General features: G+C 56.3%; 1 protein-coding gene and 1 long non-coding RNA gene across 21 annotated transcripts in view; both read left to right on the top strand.

Annotated features, from left to right (window-relative positions):
* Positions 1-540: 540 nt before the first annotated feature.
* LOC118660337 lies at positions 541-2,303 on the top strand. Its single transcript, XR_004968874.1, has 2 exons — positions 541-1,565; positions 2,248-2,303. It is a non-coding gene; the product is annotated as an uncharacterized LOC118660337 (long non-coding RNA).
* Positions 2,304-12,427: 10,124 nt separating this feature from the next.
* The window catches only part of AFDN (afadin, adherens junction formation factor), a 101,315-nt gene continuing 96,658 nt past the window's right edge, over positions 12,428-17,084 (top strand). For 10 of the 20 annotated variants that reach the window (XM_036317062.1, XM_036317069.1, XM_036317067.1 and 7 more), the window contains exon 1: positions 12,430-12,822. In XM_036317062.1, the coding sequence (XP_036172955.1) occupies positions 12,718-12,822 (105 nt within the window). In that variant the 5' untranslated portion in view covers positions 12,430-12,717. Of the gene's footprint in view, positions 12,823-17,084 lie in introns of all 20 variants that reach the window. The other 10 variants (XM_036317057.1, XM_036317055.1, XM_036317054.1 and 7 more) reach the window with 3 other exon arrangements.

The raw sequence follows: 17,084 nt of genomic DNA, 5'->3' as shown, positions 1-17,084 counted from the left end.
TGGAAGTGGAGAAACGGGGACCCCACCCAGAGCGACGGCTCTGAGAATGCCACCCGTCGGCCCTCGGAACAGTTTAAGGAGAAAAACTGCGGCTGCTGCTCCCTGGGCGGCGGGGGAGGTGGGTGGGTAAGGGAAGGTGGGGGGGGGCTGACAGGGCCCGAAGCCCCCTGTGTGGCCGGGGCTGTGAGGTTGGCCTGGTGCTGCCGTGACAGCCAGAGGCTGTGGCCGGAGGCCGTCCTGGGTTCAGACATGCCTGTGGGGTCGTCTGCAGTGACGGGTCCGGCCCGCGTGCCCACTGAGCACAGCCTGGGCTCCCCGTTCCCACGCACTGGGCCGAGTCCCCCTTTTCTCTCTCTCTTTTTTTTAATATTTGTGGTGATTGCAGAGAGGAAGGGAGAAGGAGGGGGAGATAGAAACATCAGTGATGAGAGAATCACGGGTCGGCTGCCTCCTGCATGCCCCACACTGGGGGTCGAGCCTGCAGCCCGGGCCTGTACCCTGACCGGGAATCGAACCCTGACCTCCTGGTTCCTAGGTCGACGCTCACCCACTGAGCCAGCCGGCTGACCCAAGTCCCCTTCCTAGCGTGGCACCAACTGCACCCAGGGGTCCTGTGCCCACGGGGAGACGTAAGGTGCCCGGGAAGCCCCAGGTGCTGACGCCAGGCCTTGCCCTCTCCCTGGAAAGTGTGATGGACCCAAAATGAAATGCCCTGTACTGGGAAAGAGGAAGACTGAGCTGAAATGGCATCACCCCGGGCGACGTGAGCTTTAACATCCGAGCGAAACAGGCGCAAACCAGTATCTGTGGGTCCCGTGGGCACCTCTGGGCCGTGGAACGTGGATGTGAGTCGGGGCCTGAGTGTGCTGCCGCGGGGTCAGTCGTTGCCCCTTCACCCTCCCCTGCCCCGTGGGGGTCAGTCGTTGCCCCCTCGCCCTCCCCTGCCCCGTGGGGGTCAGTTGTTGCCCCCTCGCCCTCCCCTGCCCCGTGGGGGTCAGTCGTTGCCCCCTCGCCCTCCCCTGCCCCGTGGGGGTCAGTCGTTGCCCCCTCGCCCTCCCCTGCCCCGTGTCCACGGCCGCATGGCGCTGAGGGGATGACTGATGAATGGTGGTTTCTGTTTCCTCTCTGGAATGTGCTGCATGATCCATCAGGTCCACTTCCTGGTGATTCACACTCGACAGGTCACCTCCCCTCTTTTGAAGCGACTTTGAGGCGGGGGTGGGGGTGTCCTGGCCACACAGCAGGGACAGGAAGGGCCTGTAACAATGGACACTGCCCACCGTTTCCTGCATCTCCCCCCGCGGGGCCTGGGCCGGCCCTTCTGACCCGTCGGCAGCCCAGGGAGCTGGACGGGCAGGTCTTAGGACAGTCACTGCACCAGGGGCTGGGGCGGGGGAAGGGGTGGCCGGTACTCGCTCTCAGGGTGACTGGCCAGACGGCCGCCCCCACCTCCTCTCCTCTTAGCCCCACGGGGAGCCTCCCTCTGTGTCAGGTCAGAACTCTTACCACCCAGTTCCGAGCGAGATGGAAAAACAAGCTGTGTGCTGACCGTCACAGACATGCCTGTGAGTAGCTGCCACGACGGCGTCCTGTTCTCAGCTCGCCCTCCGAGCACCGACAGCACCCAGCTGTCACCCAGTGTCACCCAGTGTCACCCAGTGTCACCCAGTGCCCAGTGACGCCGAGGAGAGGGCGGTGGGCACGGGCCTTCGACCAGGTCTAGTCTGGAGCAGGAAGGAGCCGCCCGCTGGATCGCCAGGGAAGTCGGGGCGAAGGACGCCGCTAGGGCAGGGAGGGGAGAAGGCTGCTGAGGGGCGGCCCAGGTCCTCCCCAGACAGCCCGCCTGGGCGTGGGCAGGGCTCCGCCGCCATCGCCCCCGGGTCTCCGAGCCCCCGTGGGTGCCTGGACCCGGGGCAGCCGGACTGTGAGTGCTGTCCCCGCACCTGCACGGCTTCCCCTCACGGACGCCTGCTGGGCTCCTGTTTGGAAGGTGAACGCTGGGCTCCCTGCGGCCGAAGCTGCAGCACCCGCACCCGCGCCCGCACCGCTGGCTCCCCCCGGGCCGCCACGCGCCTGCTCCCCCCACTCCGTCACCCTCCTAGCGCCCACTCTGTGCTCGGTCGGCGCTACTGGAGGCCAAGTGACCATACAGTCTATTCTTCTCAATAATGGGAGTTTATTCCCTTAAGGTGGGAGCTTTTAACACCATTTTGGATGTGACACGTTTTTGTTTGCATTCTTAAACAGACCCTTTACCCTCTGTGTGCACGTGTGGGACTCAGTGCCTTGTTAAGAAAGAAAAAGAAGAAAATGTTGCCCGGCCGGCGAGGCTCAGTGGTCGAGCGTCGACCTATGAACCAGGAGGTCACTGTTTGATTCCCGGTCAGGGCACAGGCCGGGGTTGTGGGCTCGGTCCCCAGTGGGGGGCGTGCAGGAGGCAGCTGATCCATGATTCTCTCTCATCATGGATGCTTCTACCTCTCTCTCCCTCTCCCTTCCTCTCTGAAATCAATAAAAATATATTTTAAAAAAACTTCAGCCTCCACTTTACACCAAACGTCTGGAAGAGTCACTTCCTGCTCCTACTCCCTCACTTTCCCTTCACATTTCAATAACCCTGGACTGATCCCCTCCCCTCCCCTCCCCCTCACCCCCCTCTCCTTCACTCCTTCCCCTCCCCCAGCAGAGAAGCAGAATCTACCAACCCTGACTCCACTCTCCACTCCGTAGGGAAACCACCCACAGTCACCCCCGACTTCCTAGGCCAGTGATGGCGAACCTTTTGCGCTCGGGGTGTCAGCGTTTTGAAAAACCCTAACTTAACTCTGGTGCCGTGTCACATATAGAAAATTTTTGGTATTTGCAACCATAGTAAAACAAAGATTGATATTTTTGATATGTATTTTATATATTTAAATACCATTTAACAAAGAAAAATCAACCAAAAAAATGAGTTCGCGTGTCACCTCTGACACACATGTCATAAGTTCGCCATCACTGGCCTAGTCGATCGTTCCAGCGAATCCCCATCTCTTCCCTCCACACAGACAAGTAACGGCGCCCACCCTGCAGGCCCTTCCCCGCTGCCAGGAAAAGGCCCCTGCCCGGCCTGCCTCCACCTCAGCACCTCTCATTTCTCAGTCACCCTCCTGTGTGGATGTCTCACCCCCACCTGGGCCTTAGGTGGGGTCCTCGGGGTCCCTCTGTGGCCTTCCTTCCCCTCCTCGCTCAGCGGACAGAGCTGCTAGCACGCAGGTGGCCCAGCCGGTGCCCAGCGATGCCTCCCTCCACCCGAACGTACCTGCTTCTCAACAATAAACCACAGCATCACACGTCTGAACAGGTGGAGGGCGACCGTTGGAGGGGACGTTTGTCACAGACTAAAGAGTCTTTAGCCTCACGGCCTGGCGTGGCTCAGTGGCTGAGCGTCGACCCGTGAAGCAGGAGGTCGGGGTTCGAGTCCTGGTCAGGGCACGTGCCCGGGTTGGGGAACTCCAGTCCCCTCCAGCCGACTGAGGAGACACCCACAGCCTCTCTTGGGGAGCGGGCGGGGAGGGAACCCTCCAGAAGCCCCTTCCTAAAGACGTTTTCCAGTGAAACAGCACCAAGGGGGGGGGGGGGGGAGGTTGGGTGCTTTCGTTAACCAGAGGTAACAATACAACGTTAGGGCCAGGAAGTGCTGTTTCGTGTGGTTTAACATTTCACGGTTCCCCGTGATTTTCACAAGAAGCTCGGAGTCACTGCAGGGTAGCGATGTTACCGTGAAAAATCAATGTCCGATCGGGCTGAGATGAGAGCATGAAGGTGGGAGGCCCCGGCTTCTCGTCAGACAGGGACCAGCCACAGGAGCATAAATGCCACCGAGCAGAGCCGCGGGCGGCCGTGGCTGCAGAGCGCGGGGCGCAGTGGCCGAGCTTCGTGCAGGGCGGGCGGCCCTGAGGAGCCATCTCTCCCTGGGAAGCCGGGGTTTCCATTTTCCTTCCGTTATCTCTCCGGTTTCCTGTCACCTACAATCGGAGAACAATGAGGCAGGCTCGAGGAGCGAGGGCCATTCCTGGTGGTCCCCTTCTCCTGATGAGCAGGGCGGTGCTGGACTACGTGCTTGTCGTGAGGAACGCTTTCCTGCGCCCCACTGGGCCGCCTGCCGGGAGGGAAAGTGTCCGTCCGTCTGTCCGGGCGTGGCCGAGACAAACAGGCAAGGAAACGCGTTCACTTTTCGTCGGCGGGTGACTGCCCCGCAGGGCGCACCAGAACGCGGCTTTGACTGTACCGACAGGCACGGACTGACACCCGGGAAAGTCAGGGCTGGCTGACAGGTATTTGCACTTTGAAAAAATTCTTGGTGTCAGAAAGGAAGGACGCGCATGTGCGAGGGACCGGCATTCAGCAACTCCGGGAGCCTCGGAGGCACTCGCAGCCCCCCCCCCACGCCCCCGCACACTCACTGGTCAGCCGGTCAGCCGGTCAGCCGGTCAGCCGGCGCGGCCTCGTGGGCGCTGGGTCAGGGGCAGGAGCTCTCTGCTCCCGGCCCTGCCTCCGCGGCCTGCTCTCCAGGTCCCACGCCGATGTGGACTGTCCCTCTGGGTCACAGCTGACCGACTCCACGCCTAGGACCCCAGTCTGTGTCGTGGGCTGCACGCAACGCCCCCCGTCCCCACCCCAAGGGAAGCCCTGCCGTGGTTGCTGGGGACGGCGGACAAACCTGGCCTTCGGGATGACATGGAGGAGACGCTCTCTCTGCCTGGGGTGTCCTCGCCATCCGGGAAAGAGCCATGAGGAAAGCTGTCACTGCCTCTGCTGCCAGAGAGCATACAGGAAGCAAGAGGCCCCCGGGACCCCTGTCCCCAGCGATGGCAGGACTTTCCAGTTGTTACAGATTCGCAGTCCAACACCAGACAAGGCAGCCAGCCCGCCCAAGTCTGCGTTGAGTCAGGAGTCCAGTCCAGGGGCCTGGTCCAGAGCCCCCCTTCGTCCCCCAGCAGAGGAGCCGCCTCCACGGGCAGCAGCGTTCGTCGAGGCACAGAGTCAGCGTCTCCACGAACCCCGAAGGCACCGCGTGGCCCCCTCGATGTTTAGCGCTCCCATGCCCGCCCTGCTGTCATCAGTCCTGTGACCATGCCTCCCAGCCCCACATTCTTCGCACGTCGAACAAGGATACAAAACAGCCCGCCAGCGCGGCCCAGTGGCTGAGCATCGACCTATGAACCGGGAGGTCGCAGTTCGATTCCCGGTCAGGCACAGGCCCGGGTTGTGGGCTCCATCCCTAGTGTGGGGACTGCAGGATGCGGCTGATCCATGATTCCCTCTCATCATGGATGCTTCCATCTCTTTCTCTCTCCCGCCTCTCTCTGAAATCAATAACAATATTAAAAAAAAAATACAAAACAAACTCGCAGGGGAATCGGCCCGAGCAGGGACAGGCTGCGTCCTTACTGCTGGTCTCGACACTGGAACCAGGGGCCACTCCGTGCCCTGACCCAGCGCCGCTGAGTCCGCCGGCATCTAATGCTGCAGGCGCGGCCCCTGGGTGTGGGCACGCGGTGCGATTTCTTTTCCTTGTAAAGCCAGTAGAATACTTCACATTCATAAATGTCGATGATATACTTTAAGATTTGTTTCTGAACAAATTGTCTTAGTCACTGTTCTGTGTGTCTTGCTGCAGGGATTTATTACCAGGAAACACTTCTTTATCTTAGACGTAAAGATTATAATTTAACTTCTAGACACGGAGAAAGATTGGACACAGCCGAGCTGTGTGGCCTCACTCCCAGTGCTGGCTGCTGGGTTCCTTCTGAAGGTGTGCGCTCCAGGAGCCCATTCGGAAAACAAAGACGCGAAACCGCTAAAGTCCAATGTCTACCAAAGGATCAGAAAGAAAAAAAAAGTTGCCCAACCTTTGCCGAAGTTTAACCGCCTCAGGAAGTGAAAACCACAACAGGAAACCGCCTGGCCAAGGGCGGCCCTGTCTGTAGATGGACGTGATTGGAGCCCGGAGGGCGGTCTGCCCGGCTTGCTGAGGTCTGAGTAACATACAGTAGCGGCCCGCGCGGACGGGGCACTGGCGGAGGGCTGGCACTGTACGCACCACGCACACGTCCCCGGCAGCGTCCTCCTGGGCCCCTGCGCTCTCCCCCTCCCACCCTCACGGACGCGGTTTGCAAGTATTTTCTTCCAGACCTGAGTAGACGCTTGACATCTCATGGAAACTCAAGATAAACGTTTCCAAATTGAAGCTCCTTGGATTAGCTGTCAGTTTTTTCAAAATATATTTTTATTGATTTCAGAGAGGAAAGAAGTGGGAGAGAGAGAGAGAGAGAAACATCGGTGATGAGAGAGAATCATCAATTGGCCGCCTCCTACACGCCCCACACTAGAGATCGAGCCTGCATCCCAGGATGTGTCCTGACTGGGAATCGGACCGGGAATCGAACCGTGACCTCCTGGTTCATAGGTCGACGCTCAACCTCTGAGCCACGCCGGCTGGGCAGCTGCCATTTTTACATTTTTAATTGGTATAAAATATCAAGATAGAGTACACTCTACTTTTAACTCAAGCTTTTCCTTGTAATAATCATATCCTACGAGATACAGTGTCTGGCCTGTGAACTTACGTTTAATAATTTAGAAACAATGTTTCCGTTGATTAAGAACGCATTTAGAAATATTACTTGTATACCATGATCCTGCCACCCGATTTTCTCCGTTCAGCAAAATGAGCACACGTGCCCTGACTGGTTTGGCTCAGTGGATAGAGCGTCGGCCTGCGGACTCAAGGGTCCCGGGTTTGATTCCAGTCAGGGGCATGTACCTTGGTTGTGGGCACATCCCCAGTAGGGAGTGTGCAGGAGGCAGCTGATCAATGTTTCTCTCTCATTGATGTTTCTAACTCTCTATCCCTCTCCCTTCCTCTCTGTAAAAATTTGATAAAATATATTTTTTAAAAAATGAGCACATGTTAGGATGCTGTAACCCATAAAATTCAGTGTAAATGCTAACGCCTTGTGAAGCACACTGGGGAGGGGTGACCGAGCCTACGACAGTGGCAGTGGTTTCACTGTGAACATATTATAGAATTTGTATGGTAACATTTTTCATTTTAAAACAAAGTTGTTCAGTAACATGGATGGACCTTGAAAACGTCAAGTGAAAGAAACAGTCCCAAAAGGCCACCTACTGCGTGACCCCTTTTCTGTGGGGCGTCTGGAAATACACAAAGGAGAAGTGGGGAGGCCTGGTCCCCTGGGTGTGCGGGTTGGGGCAGAATAGAAACTGCTCAGTAGCGGTTCCGTTTGGGTCAAGAAAATGTTCATAAATGAGTGGTGGCGGCTGCACAAGTGTGAATCCACCGAAACCACCGAAGTTCACACCTTCACAGGTGAATTTTATGGTGTGTGAATTGTATCTCAATAAAGTGATTATTTTATAAAAACTGTTGAATTTCCCTTTAAAAGAATCCACAGAGCTCACCTCCCTCTCTAGATGTGGGTCTCTGTTCGCACCCAGGTGCTCATGCTGCCCCTCCCTCTACGGCCCTTCCATGGCTGATGGGAATGATAAATCCAAGACTTGGCCCTTTTCAAGGACTGGGAGCAGGAGGCCCAGGGGACGTGGAAGTGCAGAACAAAGAGTGAGGACAGGCCCCTTCACCAGGCATTGGGGGGGGGGGGGCGCTGGAGAAAGAGGGGCAGATGGGATGGGCAGCAAGGCCCCTGAGTCTCCGAGAGGGAAGCACGAGCAGGCGCTCCCCCATGGGGAGAGGGCAGATGCGGCCTGTTCTCCCGCACACAGAATGCAGGGCTCACCTACTCACTGCACACCATGCCAGGGCCGCCGCCGCCACCAGGCCTGGCCGCCCTGCACTCATCCGCGGGGCGTCAAAGGCACCTTTCAGTGGAGCCTGGCATTCCAGAAACCCCGGCTTTCGGCTTTCGTTGCTTCCATTGCGCTCCCTGCCCTCCCGCCCCTGGCCTTCTGATCAGGTCCCGTCGCACGCTCGGCCTGTCGCTCCTGCCCCTGAAGGAGTCTCATAGTAAAAAACCCTTCTGGTGCGATGGTAAATGGGATTGCTTTTTTAGTCTCCCTTTCTGTAAGTTCACTATTGGTATAAAGAAATGCCTTAGATTTCTTGGCATTAATTTTGTATCCTGCTACATTGCCGAATTCATTTATTAACTCTAATAATTTTTTGATGGAGTCTTTAGGGTTTTCTATGTACAGTATCATGTCATCTGCAAATAAGGACAGTTTTACTTCCTCTTTTCCAACTTGGATGCCTTTTATTTCTTCTTCTTGTCTGACCGCAATGGCTAGTACTTCCAGTACTGTGTCGAACAGGAGTGGTGAGAGGGGGCCTCCCTGTCTTGTTCCTGTTCTCAGGGGAAATGGTTTTAGTTTTTGCCCATTGATTATGATGTTGGCTGTGGGTTTGTCATCTTCCCTTCCACTTTCCACACGTGCTCAGCACTTTCCTTTTTTCTGCCGTGTTCTTACGTCAATCACTAGATGGATCATTTTTAGGGTTTCTAACGGGTTCTTTTAAAATATCTTGTTTGATTTCTGCCAGTTGTTAATTTCTTATCCTTTTTCATGGATGCTGTTCCACCATCTACTTCTTCAGGGTTCCTAAACATGTACTTAAAGCTCTTTCCAGAATGCTCTGCCATTTTTTCGTTTTGTTTTTTAATGTATTTTTATTGATTTCAGAGAGGAAGGAAGAGGGAGAGAGAGATAGAAACATCAATGATGAGAGAGAATCATGGATTGGCTGCTCCTGCACACCCCCCACTGGGAAGGGAGCCTGCAACTCAGGCATGTGACCTTGACTAGAATTGAACCTGGGACCCTTCAGTCCGCAGGTCGACTCTCCATCCACTGAGCCACACTGGCCAGGGCTGCTCTGCCGTTTGCTTTTGTCGGGAGTCGATTCTCTTTAGGTTGCTGCTGTTTGATGGCCTGTAGCATTTGGCTTGTGCGTGTGGATTGGAATCTGTGGTCTGTGGGCTCCTGGGAGGTGGGGCTTCTCTTTCCTCTCCTCCCCTCTGCCTGGCCGCTCCCTCCTCCCTCCTGCGGCCTTGACCTGCAGCGGGTCACATGGGCTCGGCCTGAGCAGCCAGACCCAGGGCTGCGGGCTCAGCTGGGCTCCCGTCAGGAGCTCCTCCGTGTGTTTCTTCTCCAGCTCCTTGGTCCTGAGCACGGCGCCCGGCTCCGGGCGGGATCCACCCGCTTCAGGCCAGAGAGGAGCCGGCTGCTCTGTTGTTCCAAGTCCCCTTGAATTCTACCTTTTCTCCTTCGTTCTTTAAAATTTTTGATTTAATTTTTAAAAATACATTTTGATTGATTTCAGAGAGTCAGGGAGAGGGAGAGAGGGAAACATCAATGAGGAGAGAGAATCATCGATCTGCTGCCTCCTGCACGTCCCGCACTGGGGACCGAGCCCGCAACCCGGGCCTGTGCCCTGGCCAGGAACTGAACTGTGACCTCCTGGTCATAGGTCGCTGCCCAGCCTGAGCCATGCCGGGCTCTCCTCCGGTGCTTCGCCTGTCCTTGGGGTGGTGACCTCCGTGTGGCGCGGAGGCTGCAGAGGACGGGCCTGTCACCAGCTCAGCAGGAGCCTGGGGCCGAGGCTCACAAGTCGCAGGGTGACTGCAAAGGTCAGCGGCACGCACCCCTCGAGCAGACGTCTGCGACCAGGCACGCTTCATTGCGAGGTGCCTGCAGGTGAAGAGAGATCCGAGGGGAGGGCGTCCGGGGCATCTCACACTCGCTTCTCTGGGTTCCCCTCGTTTTACCGCTGGTAGAGCGTCTAACGGTGCCCACTCCCTTCATTGGGCGTTTTTGTTCAAATAACAGTTAAAGGGAGTTTGAATGAAAATATTACCAATATTCCAGAGAAGTTATGCATGTCCTGTATATCACCATAGTATGTATTAGTTATATAACTTTAGTGTATTTCTGTAAGTAATATAATCCCATGTATTACATATTTATAAATCATCTATATTATAAAAATATATTTATATACATATGTAATATGCCTTTTCTGGAAAAAAGGGCATGATATATTCCTATTATATGATACTTTAAGGTTTTAAGTAGATTTAAGTTTTAGAGGTATTTAGAAGTATTTTTAGAGTAGGGCTGATTGAACTCTTACTTTTTAAAAATAGTGTAACTAAAAATAAAATACTTTAAAAAATAAAACCCAAAGTTAAATATAAAGTGGAAAATAAAAATTTAAAAACTCATATTTTAAAAAAATTAACCTTTTCCAACCTCACCCAATGCAGTCTTGTAGTCTTTCATCTCACACCTCAGTGTCTCTGTCTGTAAGGTGGGGTTGATAACAAATCCCACGGATTTTAATTTTATACAGCATTTCTTGAGCACTTAAACACAATTTCTTAAATGGATCAGAACTCAGCAGGTACTCTATGGACGCCAGGGTGCTTTTAAAACTTTATCAATGAGTTTTAACTTATTAAACTTTATCAATAAGCCACAGTGGGTTGGGACGAGGAATTGTAGCTTGGGTATTAATACACCACTCACACATACTCTAAATGGGGTTTTTAATGGGAGTCAGGAAAACGCTAATAATTAGCACTGACACGTAGCCATCTCTGGGTGGTGCACCCCCGGGTGCCATATCTCCATCACAAAAGCCCTGCAGGCAGCCCACCCCATGTTCTCGAAAAGCTGCGTTCCCTCTTGAGCAAAGACTCCATGCACGTCCGTGGGACACCAGCACTGGAACTGCCAGCTTTACAAACCGACTCCTGCCCCTCAGAGCCAAGTCATTCCTGGTAACAGCACCGCCAGGAATAAAGCTCTTTCTGTTAAAATTCAGCTGAACGGGGTCTGATGACCCGCGTGGCTGGTGGGAAGCCTTGCCCGGACAGCGCCTGCCGTATGGACATCAGGCCGCTCGCAGGAACCAAAACACACAACAGCCTGAGTCTCTAGAGAAGCATAAAGGAGCCGGCACACGAGGACGCCACTCCTGCAGACGCTTTTCTGCGAGTCCCGCACTTTCGTGTTGAGAAAGAGGAGCAGATAGAGGTCCATTGAAGGCTCCGTCCCCGTGGCACGGGTTCAACGCCTCAGGCTTCGGGCTGAGAAGCCTCCTGATGCAGCTCTGCACGTGCAGCAGCAAGAGCTGGCGGGGACAAAGCCCAGCAGGAGCGCAGAAGCCCATCTCCAGGCTGGAACAAAGTGATGACGGAAATAAAGAGGCTTTGTCCCGTGCAGCTCCCCGTTCCCATTCCTTAGCTTCGGTATTTCAAAGATGCAGGCTTTTTGCTACACCACAGGGCGGGCAGGGTGAGAGGCCCCGGGGCCTGAATGAGCGCGGCTGCGTGGGGAATATCCTGCGGGAATGTGTTCTGCAGCCAATTTTTTTTTTTTGGGGTGGGGGGGTTGGAGAGGGAGCAATTGAAAACATGCCAAGAGGCCCTGGCCGGGCGCTCAGTTGGTTAGAGCCTCGTCTGGATACAGCAGGCTTGCGGGTTCCATCCCTGGTCAGGGCACATACAAGACTCAACCCATAAATGCATGAATCAGTGGAGCGACACATCAATGTTTCTCTCAAAGCAATCAATAAACTTAAAAAACCCAAAGAGAACATCCAAAGGAAGAAACAGCTCTAAAATTTACAAAACTTGCTATGGATGCACCTCGGGGGAGTGGGAGACTTAGAGGCTGTCCTGTTCTGCAGCACAAACGCCGCCCGCGCCGCCCCCGTTAAGGATCTGCTATTGGTCCGCCGGGGGTCCGGCCAGTCCGTGCGGCCTCGTGGCTCCGTCTGGGAGGCTGTGCTCTGAGCACCGGGGATCCGGCCGCGCCAGGGCTGCGAGCGCCCGGAGGCCTGGAAGGAGCCGGGAGGGTTTCAAAACATGACCGCTGACCCGGGCGCGGGGGTTGCCGTCCCGGGAGGAAGGCCATCCGGGAAGGCCGGCTGCGGTCTGACCCTCGGCCGGGGAGTCGCCCCGAGGGACACGCCAACCGCCGGGGACACCGCGGCCGGCGGGAGGGGGGGAGGGCGGAGCGCTCGGGCCTCCTGCGGCGGTCGGCGCGGCCGGGCTCGGGCTCCCCACGCACGGACGCGGGTCCCCGCACTGGGTCCGTCTCGCCCGCCCGCAGCTGGACCCTAGCACCTTCGGGACCCGCACCTCTGGGACCCGCCCGCCGGCCCGAGGTGCTGCCGCGGGGACCGGCACCCCCGCGCCGGGCCCGGTGCAGCGGCGGCGCGGGCGGGAGGCGCGGGGTGCAGGCGGCGCGCGCAGCAGCACCGAGCGGAGGTGCCGAGGTGCGGCGGTGCGCGTGCGCGGGGCGGGGGCGCGTGCGCGGAGGGGCGGTGCGCGTGCGCGGGGGGCGGGGGCGCGTGCGCGGGGGGGCGGGGGCGCGCACGGCGGGCGGGGCGGGCGGCGCGTGCGGGCGCGCAGGGCGCACACCGGCCGGCGGGCTGAGGCGGCCCGGGAGGTGGAGGCGCCCGCGGAGTCGGAGGCGGCGGGTCGGCGGAGGCGCCGCGGATCCCGGAGCGGGAGCGCGTGGAGCCGAGGAGCCTGCGGAGGCCGAGGAGCGCGGGGCGGCGGGGAGGCGGCCGAGCGCGGGGAGCCGGGCCCGCGGACCTGTGGGCGCGCGGTCCGGCCGGGCCCCACCCGCGCCCGTGCCCCCGGCCCCGACCCCCGCGGCGCCCGGCGGCGGAGCGCGGCCGCGAGGATGTCGGCGGGCGGCCGCGAGGAGGAGCGGCGGAAGCTGGCCGACATCATCCGCCACTGGAACGCCAACCGGCTGGACCTGTTCGAGATCAGCCAGCCCACCGAGGTGCGCTCGGGCCCGCCGCCCGCCCCTCCTCTCCCCTCCCCCCCCGCGACCCTTCCCCCCGCGACCCTCCCGCGGGACCCCCGCCCCGGCCGCCTCCCCGGCTCCCCCGCCCCGCGCCCCGGGTGGCCGCGCGGGCCGGCGCGGGCGGAGCGGTCACCTGTGCCCGGGCCGGGGCGGGGTTTCGGGCCGGGGGGGGGGGGGGTCTGGTCCGGAGGTGGGGGCGCGGGCCGGGTGCGGGTGGCGGGCCCAGGGCGGGGGCCGGGCGGGGGCGGGTCTCGGCTCGGTGGGGCCGCGTGTGGGGGCCGGGGCCGGGGTCGGGGCGGCGGCGAGGCCCCCTCGTGTCCGGCGGGGGAGGGCGTGCCGGACGCGGTGTGACCGTCTCGCCGACCGCAGCCCCGGGTTCGCGGCGCCGGGGCCGCGGGGACCTTTGTCGCCAGAGCCTGCGGCTCGGCCTGGCTCCGGGCGCCTGGAGTCGGGGCGCCGGCCGCGAGCCGAGCGGAGCGGGGGTCGTGCTCGCCGCGCAGTCTGGGCCGCCGGGCGGCGGGGCGGCCAGTCCCGTCCTCGGGAGAAAAGGAGGAAATCGCGCCCGCCGGGCGGGGGACAATGGGGTGGCTGACGGCGGAGCCGCGGAAGGCGTCCAGCAGGTCCCCGAAAACCGGGGCGGAGGCGGGGGACCCTGGGCATCAGTGGGCGCAGGAGCGTGGGCGCTCGGAGCCGCGCCTCCCTCCCCGCGGCGGCCGCACCTCCTGGCGCAGCATGGACCCCACACGGGCTCGCGCCCTCGCAGGGCGCCCCTCAACCGCGCGCCTCCCCATTTGTTGCCACAAGCGACCCGAAGCGGACGTTGTTTGTGGAAATAGCCCCGCAGCGCCCGTCCTTCTTGGCAAACCTGGACGTTCCCTGGGACGTGGCTCCCCGCTCACCCCACCCGCTCGCCTCCCAGAGCCCCGCGGGTCCTCCGGTGGCGGGAGCCCCGGGTCCCGAGTTCAGGGGGGCGCCCTTCCTGCTCGGGACTCGTGGCTTTCAGACTTCACGGTGGCCGAGCCCCTCCACCCGGTGGGAACTGATGCAGCCTCCCGGCCAGCGCCCTCGGGGTGCCCCCTGGTGCTGTGCCCCCGGGGTGCCGGCAGCCCCGCCTGCGGGGCTTCTCCTGCTGTGGGCTCTGCCCGAGCCAGTTCAGGGCCGGGAGGCCGAGCCGGGTGCTGGTAGGTCAGGTCTGTCACAGGCGTTTCCACGGGCGGTATGCTCACCAACGATGGGGTCCCCGGCTGTGACCCCACTGCCAGGCGAGCGAGCATCTGTCCATGTTGGGGTGCAGGTGGCCAGCGTGCACACTGATGTGCCGGGTTCCTCGGAGCGACCCCTCACCTTCCGGTGATTTTATGGGCTCGACGCAGTGAGGAAGTTGGTGGCAGTGGGCGGTAGTTCAGGGTCATGTTGTCGTTCAGAAGAATGAGTTCATTCTTCTCGTCTCTGGTGAGAGGATTCGGATGTAAAATATTATCGTGGCCCACAGTTGCGTTCCTGTCTGAATGGGCCTATTTATGATGGTCTTCTGAGAGGTTTACCATGTCTGGTTGGGAAAGGACTATCTTTTCCGTTTAGTAAGAGAGACAGGTTCACTGTGGAATTTTAAGTGGAGTTGGTGCTTTGAAAATCCCAAGTCAGAGCAGATGGCCGCGCGCTGATTCCGAGCTCCGGCTGCAGGCGCCCAGTGAGTTCCTCTCTGTCCTCCCACCCCGGCCTCTGTTGGGTGACACTGGCCTGCCGTTGCCAGAGCCCCTTTCCTGGTAGTTACTCTGCAGGTGAAAAGTTGCTGAAGCAAAACGAAAGTTGAAGAACTTTTTCATTTTGTAGGTTTTCCTTCCTCCGCCCTTAAACCTGAACATTCCTGTTTTCAGAAATGACCTCCAGGATTTTATTAGAAGGCTTTCCTAATGAAATGAGTTGATGTTTTTAAACGTCCGTGTGCTGTTTTCTTAGGGTTTTCACTGCCTAGTATATATATATTTGTGTAATCTCTGCGTATGTGTATGCGAGTATAGTTGTGGTTTGTTTCCTTTTCTGGGAGGCACAGTGATCAGTATCTATTATCAGCTCTTACAGCTGCATTGATCATTTACGATTGGTGGTTTCAGGCAGCCTCCACAACCGCTGGTAATTCTGTGGTTTCTGTTTAGGATGATGATGAGCTTGGCTTTTGGATTACGTTCACTTTTTAAGACAATCAGAATGTGTTTTAGAATCAACCTGGTTATGCTTGCTTTTCCCTTTGCATCTGTATTTGGACGTACAGGGAGGGCTTCCGAAAGACGCAGGTAATCTTTTATCAATGTGTATTTTTCAGCCCCTCTGCAGCTGGATCCTAGATTCTTTTGGAATTTTCAAATGAATTGATGACCTAAACTCAGTGTTGACATATTATCACCAGGAGATGGATTTTAAGCTGAATTAATGTCTTGGTTATTGTGGAAAACGATAGCTCATAGCACAAGCTTCTTGAAGCTGTTTAGTCCTGTCCTCCTCTGTTAGTGACGTTCAGGTTGTATTTCTGTTGGGGCTTTCTGATGCTTTAGTGGGGGAGTGCTTCTTGCTAATTGTCACTTCCCATCGTCTCCTGGGGCCTCTGAGTGTGCCCTCAGGTCTCCTGCCCCGTGGTGGTCCATTGCTTACCTTAGACCTGTCCTGTTGCTACAGCCACTGGTTCCTCTATCTCCATCCCTGGTTATCTATGAAGGCAAGAGCTTAGAGCGCTATTTTAAAAATACCCTTATGTCCGTCATATGGAAGGCGCCCAGTAAACATATTGTGGAGAGAATATTGACTACCGCTTTCTTTGTGTCCTGACAAGACGTGGGATGTATGCTTTCAGAAAACAGTGACATTGTCTGTTAGGTTATTAAGTATTAAAGACTATGTTTTCAAGTCGCATTCTTTTTTTTTATAAAGATTAAACTAAATGCAAAAGCTATGCTAGGTGGTTGGCCACTTTGCTTCATGAGGTATTTCTTAAAGTCATTTCTTTTGTTTATTGTTTCTTGAGTTTGCTGCCTTCTTTTTTCAGTGGTGAGAAAAATAACCTAGAATTCCATGTGCTTTACTAAAGGTGAATATTTTAATACTTTGAAGAATACTTTTTATTAATACTCCTAAGAATAACTAGTTGTTTTAATACTCTGATTAGTCTTGAGAAGTCATGTGGCGGTGATTCGTATCACCCAGAGGTGTGTGTGAAGACTAACGCCTGGCTTGTCAGCAGAGGGGGCGTGGGAAGGCACTGGGTGAAGGAGTGATCAGTTGCATAACTTACAGCGAAGCCTGTGTTCCAGACCGTGCTCAGGTGGCAACTCTTCGTGGTCCTACGACTTAACTATCTTAAAAACAACAGTTGTATTATTATTATACACTCGTACTTGGGAAGGTCTTTTTTTTCTGGTGATTAATGTATAATGAGATAGTTGCCAATGGTGTGTATTTATAGGCGTATCTGTTCCTTTTTTGGTTTGTTTTTATAACTTGAACCTCGGTGATTATAAACTTTATTTCCTGGAATAACTGGTTAAGGTTTATATTTGTATGGGTGTGTGCTTGAATCTGAGGTTTGTTTAGTTATCTTAAATTAAAACTGTACCTAGACCAGCTTCAATTTGCTATCTTCCTGCCAGTGAATAACTTTATTTGATGCAGTTTATAGACTTAATGGCATGTAAAGGCAGTAACTATAGGCGTTTCTAGAAGCATTAAATTTTGCATGTGGTTAATGGCAGAATACTAGTAGCAGTCCTTTCAGGTTCTCGAAAAAATGTGAATCACAGAAGCTCAGGATATGGTTCCAAATTGGCGGGAACCGTAAGAAAAAAGGGTTTCTGGTTTTGTTCTGGGGGATTTTTTTTTATTATTATTACTGATTTTTTACAGAGAGGAAGGGAGAGAGATAGAGAGCTAGAAACATCGATGAGAGAGAAACATCGATCAGCTGCCTCTTGCACACCCCCCACTGGGGATGTGCCCGCAACCCAGGTACATGCCCTTGACCGGAATCGAACCCGGGACCCTTCAGTCCGCAGGCCGACACTCTATCCACTGAGCCAAACCGGTTTTGGCAGGGGGATTTAATTGAGCAATGGTAGTGTGTAAAACATTGTTACTCAGTGTTGGTGGTTAATTTGTTTATAAATGGTTTTACCAGACTTGAACCCTGGCATAATGTCAGAAAATGCCAGCAAGTATTATAGCAATTATTTTGATATAAACCTGTTTAC

This window comes from Myotis myotis, unplaced genomic scaffold, assembly GCF_014108235.1.
Source record: "Myotis myotis isolate mMyoMyo1 unplaced genomic scaffold, mMyoMyo1.p scaffold_m19_p_7, whole genome shotgun sequence".
Taxonomy (NCBI): Eukaryota; Metazoa; Chordata; class Mammalia; order Chiroptera; family Vespertilionidae; genus Myotis; species Myotis myotis.
Note: the sequence above shows the minus strand (reverse complement) of the source record. Positions and strands in the feature narration are given on the sequence as shown.